Raw genomic sequence first — 17462 nt, 5'->3', positions numbered from 1 at the left:
GCACACGTCAGGAGTAATGTCTGTCACAGGGAGACATTGCTCCACCTGGTCCTTCGAGGCAACGGAGAGGCAAAGCCACCGCCAGCACACACAGTGACTGGAGCAAAAAAAGATTAAAAAAAAAAACAAACGAACGAACTAACCACAAACCAATGACTTCTCAGCCAAACAACAGGCTGGCGACACACCAGTGTCCAACAGGATTCTACTACTAACAGTACACTACTGAACAGGTACAAAGAACAAACTAAGAGTCGAGGACACCCGAGACATCAGTGTGCTGTGTATGCAGTGAAGATATACGAAGACATATCAGGACTGAGACACACGAGCCCGGCCTAAATCTACCCTCACCACAACACCCGACTGCTCTCAGCATCCAGGCCAAGCCAGCTCTGCTACATGCTAGGAACTAAGCACTTCAGGGACTTAAAGGAAAAGACACAGGAGCAAACTTAGGATAGTTTTAGTGCTCTGGCTGTGTACCGGAAAACACAAAATTCTAAAGATAACTGACAAGACCACCACCAACCTACTCCCAATGTGGAAAGAAAAAGCAGGGGAGGGGGGACATCGCGATAGCCAAGCTATACTTCTCAAAGCATGACGCTGTCGGCACCGACCCGAGCACTTTACACGCAAGCTTTTCTTTTGGTGGGGGGTTACGCCCTGCTGTCCGCCCAGTGGGGTCGTCTTCCAGCCTGACAAGCCGGTAACGTGCAAAGGGCCGCACGTTGGGGTTTTAGCAACAGCGGCTCCGGTGCAGCTGCCATGCCTGCAAGTGGGAGCGGGGTGCTATTCACGCTAGTGTCTAAGCCTCACTTCATCTCTCTCCCCACATCCACCTGCACATTTACAAGGAATCGAGAAAAGAGCCTCGTGTCTCCTACTGTCCTGGACTGAGCCACTATCCGCAGCACCACTCTCCCTTTACAGGTCAGACAATAAACAACCTGACCCTAACAGGGAAACCAGGAGAGAGGGAAAGAACAGAACTACAGAAAAAAAGGTACAAAAATCAAAAAGTAAATGAGAATTGAACAGCAAACTGAAATCCAAATTAGTTGTGAAAGTGAATGAAGTAAACTTGAAGAAAAGTGTTAACATCATGAACTGTGCATCGTATAGACTGAAGCGGAGATTAAACAAACTCCAAAAGCATGCATATCGCTCACTTACCACCATGTTTTAAGGGTTTGATGCAATTGAGGGGGGAAAAAAAAGAAGTCATAGTAACCGACAAATATCAACATACCCCAAACCCTCAGGCCAAAAGATAGCTGCTTAAACAAGGGCTCCTCTCTTCACCTAGGCATTACTCACAACCACTGGCTAGATGAGAGGAAGAGGACTGGGGAGAAGGGAAACAAGATGCTTCTGGAATCCACCTCAGGAGAGCGAAGTTCCTGGTGGAACTGCTGTCTTCCCAACAGACGTACTCCGGCCCTCACTCCCCTAAATCACATGGCCATGTCATCAGGAAGAGTGCTCTGCGATGCCCGCTAAAGAACGGGTTACCTGACATGGTAGCACCTCCAAAAAGATGGCTTTCCAGTCAGAATGACCAAGAGGGGCCTGTCTGGTCAAAGCTCCTTGTTCACTGCCTTCATCTCACGGAGGATGGACTTTTATAGTTTCTAAACCTGCTTACATTTTGCCTCATCTCAGCAGATTAGCATTAAACCAGAGACTGATTAACAGTTACTTCCAGTTTCCTTTCATATTTGGTCCTATTGTATTTTCTCCATAAGGTAACGGACTCAGAGGACCCCTAGTTAAGAGACAATGAAAGGTGTGTTTTGCATGTCATTTTAAAGATCACATTTCTTTACCAACATTCCTGGTCTGTTGTAAAGCTTCATATTCCCAACTGATAGATTTTTCGGATGTCAGAATACCTCTTAATTGTAGAGTGTCTAAAAGAGTTCGAATGCATCAGAGCCACTAAAAATGGTCCCCCCAAAACCTCAGATCTCCATCAGTAACTTAGAAGAGTCCCTTTGAACTGCTTATAAAAATTATCTCCCTAACGTGAAAACAGAAAACTCTTTTTGATGCCACCACTGCTTTTCTTAAATCAGCTCCTACTGTTTTCACCTGCGGTCACTAAAACATCCAGTAGAACTGAAGGCACCAACCATGAGGCAGGTTCCTGCCTCATCTCCCCAGGTGAGCGGGGAGGGGGGAACTTGGAAGCACACACCAACCCCTCTGCTTCACTCAGCAGAGAACCAGCACAGAAGGTCTGCTCCAGGCATGTGAGCTGTAGGATGGATGGAAGGCTAGGGGGATGCTGGCTGGACCCACTCTTTTTAGAAAATTATCATGTAATATTTTCAGAGAATGTAGTCAAGTGATGAGTAAGCTGAAAAAACGAAGCCCTTGTTTGTCTCCATGACTCATCTGTTCCTGAAAACACTGAAGGTAAAAGGTGAGATGCAGACCATCTATCTAGAAGACAACCAATCTACTGGGCACCGATCCTCAAAGAGACCACAGCAGGGGCTTAAAGGGACTTAGTGTGAGTTTTGCTTAAAAATGTTCTGAGTAGATGCCAGTAGACTAAGACACAGTGGCCTTTTTTCCCCCTCCCCCTACTGGAAGTAGCTAACCCTTAACCCTAAGCATTTTCTATGTGAGAAATCTAAAGCAATCTTTGCCATTCTGGTGAAGCGTACTTGGAGTAAACTCTCTAAGTTCAAATTTGTGCAGGTGTGTAGTTTTAAACTGTTCACTTAGTGCTTTTCTGGTCAGGGGCTGAGTTACCAAGAACTCACAGACTACCCGAATATGAGTATTATGAGTTTTATATGAAATTTTTTCATATAAGAAAAAGTTCAGTAAGTCAAAAATAAATCCTAGGTCTACCTTGATAATAAAAAGTACCTGTTTTGGCAGAGAAAGCATATCAGGCATATTAAAAAAATCCATTTTCACAGTGGCACAAATAAGTCAACAGAGCCACAGATGGCTGGCTGATAAAAATCCATCACCTCTAAAACTCCCAATTCGTATCAGATACAAGGTACCTCTTCATTCATTCCACAAAGGAGTGCCTGCATCTCTCTATATGTAGACCTGGGGACAGGGCAGGTGGGGAGAAAGCATATGAGGGATGCATGGGAGTTGAGGGGAAACTGGCTGGAAAAAAAGCCACAGCGTAAGGAAAACTCACTGAGGAACAATCAACTTTTTTTTTCTTTAATGATTAATTCCAGGAGGACAAGAAATAAAGGGGCATAGGAGCAGGGAGGGGTTTGAGAGGAGGAGGCAAACAAAGGAGAAAACCCTGGGATGGAAATGCCAGAGCAAGGCAGGGAAGTGGAGATGGAGAATGGAGCCTGGGCCGCACTGGCTGTCGGGAAGGGAGCAGAGAGGAGGTGAACACCGCAATAATTCCAGCATCCCAGGTCTGTTGCCCCAATTCAAGAACAAAAAAAGTAAACGCTGCTTGCATTACATTTCTTCCAGGAGATCAGAGCAAAGAGATTTTACTTTGCACTTACCCACGTCTTTTATGTAGGATTCTTCCACTGTCTACAATAATTTAGCTTAAAAGAAGTACCTTCCCTTCAGGAAGCTGTTCAGAAGATTTACTGGCCACAGAGGTCTCCTCTACTCAACTGGCCACCACTTGAGTTCAGTAGCCATGGAGCTCTAGCTCTTTTAAGATAGCCACTTCCCCGGGCAGGTGTCTGCACTTGTCAGAACCAATACTAACCACTTCTCAAATCTAACCCAAATGTCTTCCAGACACGCTGGGAGAGCAACCTGGTAAACAAAGTGGCTTCCTATGAGGAAAACCGGAACCTCTGATGGAGACCAGATAAGCCAACATATCACTCTGCCAAGAGAGCAGCACCCAGCCTCATCATCTTAAAATAAAAAATCAGGTCCGGAAACCCATTTTTGCCCTTTCCTACCTGACTTTTTGCTTCTCCACCTTTCCAAAGGGAAGGCTGAGCAAGGTGATATTTAGCAAAGCAAAAGCATTCTGAGGGGATGAAAAGCCCTTTGCAGGACTGAGGTATAACTGCTTCTAAAGAGCTGTGCTAGAAATACAGACAACTTCCCTTTACTCTCAGGCCTAAATACAGGTATTCTGCCTTGCTTGGGAGTCCTAATTTGTAGCAGGAAAGAGAAAAATCTAGAGAAAAAAGCATTATGCATATGTGAAAAATCCCAAGAATGCAGTTCACCTCGTAGAACAGCAGTTCTGTGCACCTAGGAGAAGGAATGTAAAAATCCCGGGGGCACACTTCTGTTGCAGGGAATCAGCTCATTTATTCACACAGGCCCATCGACTTCCAGCTGGCGTCCGCCTCACTCCTCTGTCTAGCTCACTGCTGGATGTACACCGGGAGGGGTTCTGCCAGGGCTCCCTACATGCGTTGTCAGTGTCAGCGACAAATCTTTTTGCCAGCCTCCCTAGAATACTCCCCTCTACTTAGTGCAGGCAGAGATTTGGAGGTGCTGAGAAGAAACGAAAAGAGGGGAAGAGGCTGCTGTTCTCAAACATGGCCTTCCAGACAGGCTGAAGCCACCAGCATGCCTTCAGGGCTGCATGACTTCTGAGGGAGCAGCAGACCCCCCTTAGCAATTCTCCACAGACACACATGGTTGGGGCTGCAGTCCTGCTGGTCAGCCACGGGGACAAGGACAACTCTGTGGGGCAAGGCACAGGACCACAGTGCACAAGCACAGGCCCAGAACAGTCACACCAGAGATGGCAACCCCACCATCACCCAAGGCCCGCCTCCACTGAACCTGGGCACACACCCTTCTCATCTAATCAGTGATGGACAAGTGGGGGTAATCTCTGGCTGGCTGATTCATTTGCTGATGACGTGACAGGACAGGACGGTGGGGAGCTAGTCAGAAAGCGGAAGGAGATACTGATACAAGTCTCCAGCAGGAGCTGTCCCCTGACTGGAATCCCAGGGTTACAAATGGAATACCAAAAAAAAAAAAAAAAAAAAAAAAATACAAAGATTTCCTAGGACCTTCCTGATTGTAAGCATGTCCCCAAATCTAAGATCCATGTTCTTTCCAAAGCTTAACAGTTCACTGTAGTCCTAATGCCGCTCTATCCACTCCCATCTCTGGCACTCCACCAGCCTGCGGGTGCCACCCTGGGGCCTGGGCTCCAGGTGTTACTGCTTAGCTATCTCTGCCTTAAAAGTGGGGGTGTGGATGGATCAGACTCCACCATTTTGTCTGTGAGACAGAAAAGCCAAATGCTAGGTGCCTGCTTCACCAAGAACCTTGAAAACCTATCAAAGGGACCAACCAAGGGAACCAAAGGCTGGCTTGTTCCAATGGCTTTTCTCAAGAACAGTTTGACTGGACTGGGGCAGTTACCTACAGGGGCTACACGAGGCAACCATGTGACAACCAATTAGATACCTTAAATCTGCCTGAAAGGCCAGGTGGCCTGCGATCTTGGGGTGGCTTCTAGGCTTGACTTGGATTCTCCTCAAGCTCAATCTGCCTGATGATCTGTATTGAAGGAGGACAGAGCTGAACAAAGAGACTGACAGCTGCCCGCTCCCCACATGGGGCCTGAAGGGCAGATGGGACTGGGGCTTGGAGAACACCCAAATGGAGGGACAGAGCTAATAATTATAGCTCTAGGTGGCTAATCTTAGGGGTAGGGATTAAGGAACCAGTATGAGAATTTTCCTTCTCTCCTTTTGGGACTGAACCCCAACATACTTATAGTCCTCTTTGGGTGCTTGGAAACCATCCCAAGGAACCAACCCCAACATTATAGCTATTTTGTAGGGATGCTCTTACCATCAGGAACTTCATCTGGCCTCTTCCTCTTCTCATACACAACAATGATCACCACCAAGATGATGATTTCAGCCAGAATTCCCAAAAAAGGCCAGAGTGGGGCCAGGTGGCTCCGTACCCTGAGGATGGTGACAACGGAGGCAGAGCCAATGGAGTTGGTAGCATTACATTCATACTCGCCAGGGTCTTCCGTGATCTGGAGATTCACGATGTTCAGCTCAGTATAATTTTCCTTGTTGATGATGAAGAAGCGGCCAGAGGTATTGACAATGTCCTGCTCAGGGTGGAGAAAGGGAGAACACACAGAGGTCAGAGTAGTTGAGTTCGTGTCCAAGATAAGGTGGCACTGTTCTCCATTCTTAGCAAGATCATTGGCTGGGATGAGGGAGCAGTGTCTAGGACCATCTTTGTCCAGGTAACTTGTGAGCCCTTCATTATTAACTTCCTTTCAACATCAACAACAACAACAACACATTAGTAAACTTCTGGTAGAGCCAGGTTAAGGCCTCCCCCACTGTTGGTCCTCCAGACTTCTCCAACTTCTATGAAGTGACTGGAAGACCTACTCAATCTAGAAAATGCTACTTCAAATACCATATGGTAAGAAACCATAACACAGAAGGAGAATTGAGAAGGAGGGGTGTGACCTCCACGGTCAGGCATATATGCTAACCTCAGGCCTGTCTGATGACTTCAGAGTCAGGACATCTACTTCGTGCTTGGTGAATTCTGGGAAGTCTCCTTAAACTTCCTCCAAAAACAATGCTAAGAACTTGCTCCTAGTCAAGACTAGAGAAATTCATAACTGCCCTTTCCTTTCAGAATTACAGGGTTAAAGCAAAGTTTATTCAATCAATCAACTATTTACTAATGTATGCTACATGTCTTATATCCTACCAAGGGGAAGGTGAAACAGGGAAAAGTATGATACAAAAACGAACAAGGAGACTGACCTCAAGAGGGAACCTCAAAAGGGATGGTCATAGGAATGCGACGAGAAGCCCCAATGGAGGGCATGTACCAAATACTGTGGGGCAGAGTAAGTGGCCAGTGCCAGAAACAGTCAGGGAAAGCTTGACAAGAGCCAGCTTTTGCACTAGATTGTGGGGAGGAGAGGTGCTAAGTAGGACGGGAGTACTCCAGGCCCATGTGGGAAGGCGGAGGGAGGTGAGAGTGCACAAGCAGGGCTCTAGGTGGAGCTGGGATCCAGCAGGCTTATAGCACTGATCCCCTGGGGTAGCAGGAAAATGGACTCATGTGCCAGTTGTTATGCAACTAAAGTGTAATCAGAAATAGTAGAGAGGAAAGGGGAAGATAATCCCCAGAATGATGTCTAGCTATAGCATACAATCGTGTCTGCAGTTGAGTGTGGGTATGCCTGAAATGGCAAACTCAGCCTTCAAAACAAGTTATCCCATGAAGCTTCGACTCGAGGACTTGCAAAGCTGCCAACTTCTCTCACCCCCAACCCCCCCGCTCTACCGGCTCACTAATTCCATGTTTTTCACTTATAATCAGAAATGATTATTGTCTTCTTTGATCCACAGGCCTTCACTAAGTATTTTCTGAATACCATTTTATGCAAGAAACTTTTAACCTTTTCAATCAATGCATAATAAGATACTGAGTGGAGACTTGTCCTGTTGCTACAGAATTGGTGACTAAGGAGAAGCATCAAAAGTACCCTATATTCTTGGATGAAAACACAGCATAGGGAATAGAGTCGATAATACTGTAATGACGTGTAAGGTAACAGATGGTGACTACGCTAATCGTGGTGAGTGCTGCATTATGTACAGAACTGTCAAATCACTATGCTGTATACCTGAAACTAATATAACATTATATGTCAACTATACTTCAATAATAAAAATGTGTACTTTTTTTTAAAAAAAAGGATTCAAACACCATTAACTTGCACTTAGGAAGCGTTCACATACATTTATGACTGATTCACATACATTTATAGTGATTGATACTTAGGTTTCAGTATCAAGACTGTGTCACCTTAGTCATTAGATATTCAAACCTTCTACAGTGTTGGTGATTTTTCATCTCACCTGTCAAAGACTAAAAATAATATATGTAAGTATGCCACCATATAATTGTGCTTCTGGCTACATTTCCTTGTATTTCCAATTTTTAATTCATTCATTTTGGAACTGTACTATGTAGTGTGAAAAGATCATGACAGCTTTGTCTTTATTATGGATTAATCCTCTTATCGTGATAAAAAGGAACTCTTGGTTTAACCCTTTTAAGGTATTACTTTTTATTAGTTATTATTTTTGAGAGAGAAACAGACAGAGTATGGGGGGGGCAGGAAAGCGGGGGGAAGAGGGGCAGAGAGAGACAGAGACAGAGTATGTGAAGCAGGCTCTCCGCCGACAGCAGAGAGCCCGATGCAGGATTCAAACTCATGATCGTGACCTGAGGTGAAGTTGGACACTTAACTGAGCCACCAGGCACCCTGGTTTAATGTTTTTTACTTGAATTTCACTTTCTGTGATGTTAAGATTTCCACTTGTTCTATTTATAGAATTTCACTATATCTTTGTCCATCATTTTCGTTTTAACACTTTTATATTATTTTGTTATATGTAGATTATCTTAAACAACATCATATTTTTGTTTCTTAAATCTGCCTTTTAAGGAGGATACTTAAAACTTTGTATTTAACACGACTGTAATTTTTACATTTATGGTCAGAAATTATGATTTACTTTAAAAAAAAAAAAGTACCTATCTCTTTAAAAAAAAAAAAAAAAGGTTCAAACAAATCAGGGGGCAAATAGTCCTGCTAGGGCTTACTACAAGGGAGTCCATCAAGCTACCTTACCCCTCACATGACCACATCAACCCTCGCCAATCTATAAAAGAGAAGACAGGATTAGAGGTGACAGGAAGAGAGTTATACTTGGCATTGCATGCAGCTTCCCACCCTGCAGCTGAGTGGAACAGGCACCAAGAGAATCACTCAGGCTGGGGGTGCCAAGAAGAAACTATCTTTTTCCAGTGGGTATTTGTTTAGGCAGGAGACCGGCTGATGTGCCGTATGCCTCTCAATCTTGGAAAGGGCTATTTGGAGATCTGAAGGCAGAGTGGCCTATACTCCCAGGATTTGAAGAGCCATGATGTTCACGTTTCCCTGACAGGGTTGGTTGCCTTCTGGGTGAGAAGACCCCAGCAGTAAAAATCACCTGTGGCCGGAGCTAAGCAGGAAACAGAGATTTCGGCTAGAGTAGACCGCTAACATCTGAGAACTGGTCCTATAAGAACCAACACAAGTTCTTACAAGATCCAGATCTGGACACCTGCCACGCAGAGGCCACAGAAGGAGCAGCCAAGAAGCAGTGGGCTATAGGATAAGTCAGATGAGCCATACTTGTCCTCTTTCCCACTCCATACAGAAGAAAAACCCAGAAGACAGAATGAAGACAATCCTCTGCTCCCCTTGCAGCCTAAGGAAAGGGGATGAGAGAGAAAACTAGAATTTTGGATTGGGCTGGACTAAATTCTTTAAAAACAAAGAGGTCCAACAAAGTTATGGGATCTGTCTAGAAAAGAGATCTGTACTGAAATTAGTGTCTAGAAAAAAACTGAAAGCATTTTATCTTAGCCCTCAACCAAGTTTTAGACTGTTCGACAAACTGGTTTTCAAAGGCATCAACCTAGAAATTGCTTTTCTTTTCCCTACCCCTCTTTCATTAAAAGTTTTCTGTTTCCCAAACGATTCACAGCTTGAAAGCAACAAGAAGTAATAATTGATTTCAAAGGTTCTTCATAATGTAACAGATAACTAAGAGTTCATGGGCATGAGGGGCATCTGGGTTGTTCAGGAGGTTAAGTGTATGACTTCATTTCGTGGTTCATGAGTTTGAGCCCCGTGTCAGGCTCTGTGCTGACAGCTCAGAGCCTGGAACCCACTTCAGATTCTGTCTCTCTCTCTCTGCCCCTCCCCTGCTCACACTCTGTCTGTCAAAAAAAAACAAACAAACCATAAAACAAACAAACAAAAAAAGAATTCATGGGCATGAGAAGAAGAGATGAAAATATCCACTGAGGAATCCCAATCTGCTTTGGCAAAAGCTCAAGGGCTCTCCTACCCAGATACCAGGAGAGAAATGGGCATTTGCTTGCCAGCACTTTAGAGAATTAAATATTTTGTTGATTTTTCAGGGCCTGCTCTGAAAATAACCTCTCCCTTCCTCATCACGACCCCTTATTAGTGGGTTTCTGAAATCTAGTCATCATTGTTAATGTCAGAGTCCTTACCACCACTTGACATATCATTATTGAGAGATCCTAGAGTGGGAAGAATTATGGACTTGAAATAAAAAAAAAATGGATTTGACCCTTCCTTGGTTTTGTCACTAATTTACCTTGGTTAATAATGCAACCTTTCTGAAGAAGCAGATTAGATTATCTCCAGGGTCCCTTCTGATTCTGATGATTGACAAAGAGGATGCCTGAAAAGTACAGTGCTGGGCATGCAAGGCCTCGGGAGAGGAGGAATGTATGACACCCTCTCACAGAAAAAGAGACTGGCCAAATGTCACGAAATCAGAGAGAGAATGAGAGTCTAACAAATATTTGACTCCCCCAACACCATCAAGAATCATCCCACAGATTGAAAAAGATGTCTTCTTTGACCTTTTCTGGAGCAGATACTGTCAGATTTCCAATGTCTAAGGCTGCTCCTGAGGCTCATCATGTTGCCCCAATTCCTAATCAGTACTTTCTGTGTCCCAGGCATATACTAGTAATTGCCCTCATTGCCTTGTCTTTCCAAAAAACAAGAAAGGGATGTTAAGACTACACCAAGAACAATATTTTCTTTAGGACAGATGCACTAGAATAATAAAAAAAAAGTTTAAGATTGGGATTAGCTCTTTCAGCTTCTTGTCTTGAAGGCAAACCAGTCAAATCGCTTAATAGACAAACAGCTCTAACAGATCACGTAGGGATTCCAGTGCTGGACAGAGACTGTCAGTGACCTCCAGATTCATAACATTCATGACTAGAAAGGGTAACCGGGGCCATGCCATTATGGCAGGGGTTGCAGAAACTGGTCCAGATGTCTGGACCTCCCCAGGAGAAACTCCAGCAACCACAGAGACCCAGGTATAGAGAATCAGGGCTGCCTCCTACTCACCATGGGCATACCATTCTCCTTCTTGCGCCAGATCCACTCTGGGTGCGGGTAGCCAACTGATTTGCAATACATCATGGCATCTTGCCCTTCATTCTTGTTCTCGCTCCGTTTGTGGCCAGTGATGTCAGGAGCAGCTGTGAGAAAGAGTGTTGAACAGTTATCATGGGAAGCTATTCTGAAGAGGATATACAAAGGCCCCACCTACTGACTCAGAGCCCTGCTTCTAAGATAGCCAATCTTTAGGCCCATCCTCATATTTATCTTTGATAACATGCATTTCAGGTCAGAACAGAGCAATGGAATCAAACCATGCCCTACCTCCCACCCACCAAAGCAGCCAAAGCAGATACCAGGATTGCTATATGTGAAGTTCTGCTATTAATACAGGTGGCTCTCTAACCTCCTGGAAGAAGAGGCATAGGCTCAACTGCCCTAAATTAAGACATCCTTTAAAAAAAAAAAAAAATGCAAACAGAAGCTATTATCATCTCCTCTTCTAGTCATGGTTTTTTCATGCCTGAACTAATAACAATTATGGATTATATCAAATGTCATATATTCCCTTAAGGAAATGAGAGATCTCTAAGGTCAAACATTTAAAATCAAGTCAAAGATTGCAAGCTATATAAAAATAATGAATGCCTGGAGAAGCTATCTGATGACTATCAATGGGCAAGGCTCTTCCAGGAAAGAGGGAATCCAGCAAACTGGTCTTCACAAGAAAGGAATAAACAGGAAATTCAACCAGTGTCCCAAGAGATTTTATTAACAGTTTAAGAATCTGACCTGTACACCTGATTTGCAGTAATCTCAATAAACCCAATCTTGGGGGAATTTCTAGACATGTTAGACGCTGCTGGTCTTCTCTGCTTTAAGGGATCACTTAGGAAGAAATAGACAGCACCTGTGGTTTAAAAATTAGATAAGTTTCAAGGATCCAGGAAGCCTGAGATGGGGGCTAATTCTTTGAATTTAGCCTCCTTTGATCTTGACAATATTTTCTACCATACCTCACCAGTTACAGTAAGTAATGTGAAAGCAATAAAACTCCAAGTAGGCCAGATGTCACGTAGTTGGCCAAGACAAGAAAGAGAATCAACAGGTCTGGTCCAAATTCAAGTTTTGCTAGTTCTTTAATTATTCTGTGCTTCATTTCTACACCCATTATCAAATGGAGATAATCCTAGCCCCTGCCTACATCCAGGGGCCTTGGGTAGGAAAGATTTAAAACACTCACTTTGCAACTATAAAAGCCTGTACAATTGTATTATATCATGGGCTTATCCCATGTTCCCCCTCAAAACAGCCTGTTTTTTCTTGGCTTAAAACAAATCCAAAGTTCTGCTACTTCTCAGACTGTGCTTCCAAGGCCACCTCCAGAGGCACCTGGACAGAAATGGAATGAATGAGGTTCCAAGCGGTCTCTATCGCCACTGCCAGCCAAACTGAAACCTGCTCAGTACTACACAGTGTGTGGTGTTTTCTATCTAAAGAGGAGGTTTTAAAGGAAATGCCTTTTTGTTTTTCCAGGTAGACTTCCTCACTGCAGAAGGGAGTGGGCCAGGCTGGCTCCATCTTACTGCCATGTCACCAGATTTCTCCCGAAGCCACTTGGTTACCGCTCAGACCTACTGCTCCCCCTGCTCCCCCTTTCTCAGAGCTTTCTTTAGTCAGTAAAGAGTGAAGAACATCTTAAGTCCTCCAAGGAGCAAGCTCCATGGCAATACACTAAGTAAAACACCATCATGGGGAGACACAGCAAGCAGGACTACCACATTTTGCTTCTAGTTGTATTTCATTCATCCGACAAAGATTTGTTGAGCACCCACCACATGCCAGATACATCACTGACTAGTGGGGGAAGGTCTTTCTACTGAGGTGCATTTTAGCACAGTCATGAAGAACACTAAGGGAGGAGCACACTCCTGTATCTGTGGGAAGAACACTCCAAATAAAAGACAAAAAGCCTTGAGGCACAGGTGCACTTGTTATGTACAAGGAACGGCATGGAGGAGTTTGGCTGAAACACAGTAAGCAAGGCAAAGATGGTAGGAGATGAAATCAGAGTGAATGGAGCCCAGATTGAATAGGACTTTGCAGGCCACTGAAAGGACTTTGGCATTTACTCTGAGTCAGCTGGGAAGCCACTGGTAAATATTAAACATAGGTATAAAATGATCTGCATGTTTTAACAGGCTTCCTCTGGCTACTATGTAGATGACTATGTGGAATCAAGACCATTTATTTAAGGGAGCTATTAGAGTAATCCAGGCAAAGGAGACGGTGGTTTGGATGAGGGCGGTAGCAGTGAAAGAGATTCCGATACATTTTATAGGTTGACTTAAGGTATTTGTTAATGGAATGGATGTGGGATGTGAGGAAGAAAGTCAAGGATGACTCAAAGGTTTCTGGCTTGAAGAATTATAAGAATGGAGTTGCCAGTTACTAAGATAAGACTACAGAAGAACCAGGTAGTTTTTTGTTGGCTTGCTTTTGTTTTGTTTTTGTTTAGGAATGGAGCAATGGCTGTGGTAAAAACCAGCAGTTCAAAGTTGAGGGCATGTTAAGCTTAAGATACATCTTTAACCTCCAAGTGAAGTTGTCAAGTAGACAGCTGAGTATCAAGTCTGAAGCCCAGAGGAGTAGTCTAGGGTGAAGATATAAATTTTAGAAATCAGCTTATGTGTGACATATTTTTCCGTTTTCCTTTGCCCCACAGAGAATACCCACTCTAGCCCAGTTAACTAACTAATTCCAATAGTACTGTGAATTCAGTACCATCAGCTTTTACCTTGGGGACTCATCTCAAGGTTACACATTAGAACCACCCAGAAGGCTAAAAGTCGATCTGGCTTATGGCACCATGGCCTCCAAGAAAGTCACTATTCTGTGCAAACTGGTGCAGCCACTCTGGAGCACAGTATGGAGGTTCCTCAAAAAGTTAAAAATAGAACTATCCTATGGTCCAGCAATTGCACTACCAGGTATTTACCCAAAGGATAAAAAGATACAGGTTCTAAGGGGTACATGCACCCTGATGTTTACTGCAGCATTATCAACAATAGCCAAACCACGGAGAGAGCCCAAGTGTCCATCAATTGATGAATGGATATAGAAGACATGATATTTACACACACACACACACACACACACACACACACACTGGAATATTACTCAGCCACCTAAAAGAATGAAATCTTGCCATTTGCAAAGTAAGTCAGAGAAAGACAAATACCATATGATTTCACGCATGTGGAATTTAAGAAACAAAACACATTAAACATATGGTGGGGGGGAAGAAGAGAGATGGAAATAAACCATAAGAGATTCTTAAAGATAGACAACAAACAGAGGGTTGAGTGGAAGGAGATGGGCTTAGATAAGTGATGTGTATTAAGGAGGGCACTTATTATGAGCACTGAGTGTTGTATATAAGTGACGAATCATGGAGTTCTACTCCTGAAATCAATATTGCACTGTATGTTAACTAGAATTTACATAAAAATTTGAAAAGAAAAAAAAAGTCACTATTCTGAAAGGATGCAGACTAGAAGGCCAAGACCTGAGGAGAGAGATGGGGATGGTCTTCACTCCTACCTTGGTGTTTAGGAGAACACTACTTCTCCTTTTCATTCATCTACCTTGGTGTTCTACAGTGGCTTCTATTTATAGATGTGAACATGGCCTTAAAGGCTACTATGCACAGAGATTATCTAGGAACTTAGCTACCCCATCACACTTCATTGGTCATATTTACATAGAATAAACCTACAGGAAAGAGTTTTCAATGGTTAGATCTGTTGCTTTCTCCTCAGCTTAGCAAAGAATACTGAGTGAAGCCCTGATTATTCACCCTTAGGATGGTGGGAGTGTCACTAGTATTATGAGCAGAGAGAAAATTAAGCCACATCACTCTATCCTTCAGGGAGTGATTATAACAACTATCACTTTAGCCTCTGGGTCAATGAAAAGTTTTTTCACTTCTCTCTTTCCTTTATGGTAACTGCTCAATCAAAAATCACGTTCCTCACTTGGCAGCCACACTTGTGAACATAGCATGATGCACAAACTTGTCAAATCACAAAGTTGTATACCTGAAGCTAATGTAACATTTTATGTCAACCATAGTCAAATAGTAAAAAAAAAAAAAATGTTGGGGAGGGGGACAAAAAGAAAGCAAGCCTGTTCCTGTCCTACCAGCTAATAAACAAGACAGAGGAACCAAAGCAAGAAATGAAACCAGGCTCTCAGAGCACATGTAAAGCACTGGTCAGAGAGCAGAGGGGCCCTTAGGGCTCAGCGTCCACCCATGGTGGTTTTTAAATAGTCTCCAAATTCTTTGATGTTCTTCCCTTCAAAAGGTGAAGTGTAATAGCTCCCTCCCCTTGAGCGTGGGCTGGACTTAGTGGCACAATTCTCATGAATGAAGTAAAGCAGAAATAAAGGTATGCAACTTTGGATAGTTCACAAAGCCAGTGTGGCTTTCTCCTTGCTCTCTCTTGATCACACAATCTGGGGCAGGTTAACTGTCATACTGGGAGGCCACTCAAAACAGCCTGTGGAAAAGGCGCACACAGTGAGGAACTGACCAACAGCAGCCATGTGAGGCGGCCACTGAGGACACAGATCCTCCAGTGCCAGTCGAGCTTTCAGAAGACTGCTGCTTGCAGTCACCCCCACTAATCTGCTCCCTAATTCCTGACTCACAGAAACTATGAGGTAGTAAGAGTTTCTTGTTTTAAGCCACTAAATTTGGGGGTCATTTAACGACCCAATGAAGAAAGAAAATATTACCCCATTTACATAAAAGAAAACTCAAGTTTGGAAAAGTTATTTAACATCTAAAATTACACTGCTAGTTAACAGTGAAGCTAGAAACAAATTCAGGGTTGATCCCAGAGGCTATGCTTTTTGAACTTTACATACAGAAGGGAAATAAACCAAACTAGAACAGAGTCCATAAAAATAAAAATATACAGTATGCTTTACAACATGCATAACAAACTGTCCAAATGTTATCTTTGCTTGTAGAGGTACTGGAACATTCCAGATCTGTAGTGGACTGATTTACCTGTCACAGTTTAACTACTCCATACACTATAACATAAGTAAAAAAGCTTTGGACTTTAAGTCAGAGGAATTTAGGCTCTAATGAGACTACTACTCACCAACTGAGTAACCTAAGGCGGATCATTTAAAGTCCTTTAAGTCATTTAAGTTTCATTACTCACTTTTGTAAAATAGTAATATTCACATACCTCACAAAGGTCTTGTGAGGATTAAGTTATATCTCTGTAACAACTAGAGCTCGGGGTCAAAAATAAACATTTAAATTGACCTATCAGTAGTCAGGGAAAGGAAAGGCTAGGCTTAGACTGTGGCCTTTGAGTTCTAAGAAATCAAAGAGATGCTGATTATTATGTTCTCTGTTTGCCGACACAAACAGGACTTGTGCTTGTAACTCCAGTAAGGTTTAATCGGGTCAGATACTGGACAAATTTTTATTAATGGCCTATTTATTTATATTAGTTAACGTACCTTATCTTCTGTGGGCTTGCCACTTAATAAGGAACTGCTTAACCAGGATCTGCTGGTCTGAAGGTAGGTCTGAGGAGTCTGACACAAATACCTTACTTCCCTTTGCCCTCTAAGGGAGGCAAGGAGGAAGAGAGAGACTTTTAAAGAGCTCACAGACCCACTTGGGAATTAACTGGCTCTCTCCCTTCATTAGTCACATACTCTAATGAAATTAGATAATGGATAGATATCCTTCCAGTATCCTAATGAATGGCAATACAGGGGCTCCAAAAGAGTCTTAGTTCCCCATCAACACCCAACCCAATTTCATTATCTGGGTCTGTGGGTGAGAACAACCTCATGCTCCTCAATACCTTCTGTTGCCTGACCAGCCTACACTCAGAGCAGAGCGTCCAGCTTCTCTGTCAGACTGGTGGCTGTAGAAAGTGTCCACTTAGGCAATGGAGTTATGTTCATCTGAAGCTGATGTTAAATACAGTTAAGCACGACAGAGCCGAGAAAGGGGTCATGGTATGGAGTTTCTTACATGGACTGCTTCTTTGGTGCTCACTTTTCAAAGCAAATTCATAACCTCACAACTCGTTTTCAAAGAAACTCTATCCTTAAAGGTGTCAATGAGTAGCCTGTTTCTAAGTAAACATACTATTCCATATGATGATCTCATTGCTTCCTTTATGTAGCCTATCAGATCCCAAAGACACCTCATCTTGCTGTAGGCAAAATTAAGAGGCTTGGCTGAAGAAGGCAGAGATAACAGCAAGATTTACTATTGGGGCACCTGGGTGGCTCAGTCGGTTAAGTGTCCGACTTCGGCTCAGGTCATGATTTCAGGGTTCGTGGGTTTGACCCCACATCCGGCTCTGTGCTGACAGCTCAGAGCCTGGAGACTGCTTCAGATTCTGTGTCTCCCTCTCTCTTTCAAAAATAAACATTAAAAAAAAAAAAAAAAAAAAAAAAGATTTACTGTTAAGCC

General features: G+C 43.3%; 1 protein-coding gene across 2 annotated transcripts in view; it reads right to left on the bottom strand.

Annotated features, from left to right (window-relative positions):
* Window positions 1-17462, bottom strand: part of NPTN (neuroplastin) — a 72958-nt gene that overhangs the window by 3596 nt on the left and 51900 nt on the right. For both annotated transcript variants that reach the window (XM_045449141.1, XM_045449140.1), the window contains exons 5-6: window positions 10952-11085; window positions 5797-6070 (exon numbers count right to left, since the gene is read on the bottom strand). In XM_045449141.1, coding sequence (XP_045305097.1) covers window positions 5797-6070; window positions 10952-11085 — 408 coding nt within the window. The remainder of the gene's footprint in view (window positions 1-5796; window positions 6071-10951; window positions 11086-17462) is intronic.

The sequence above is a fragment of the Leopardus geoffroyi genome, chromosome B3, assembly GCF_018350155.1.
Source record: "Leopardus geoffroyi isolate Oge1 chromosome B3, O.geoffroyi_Oge1_pat1.0, whole genome shotgun sequence".
NCBI lineage: Eukaryota > Metazoa > Chordata > Mammalia > Carnivora > Felidae > Leopardus > Leopardus geoffroyi.
Note: the sequence above shows the minus strand (reverse complement) of the source record. Positions and strands in the feature narration are given on the sequence as shown.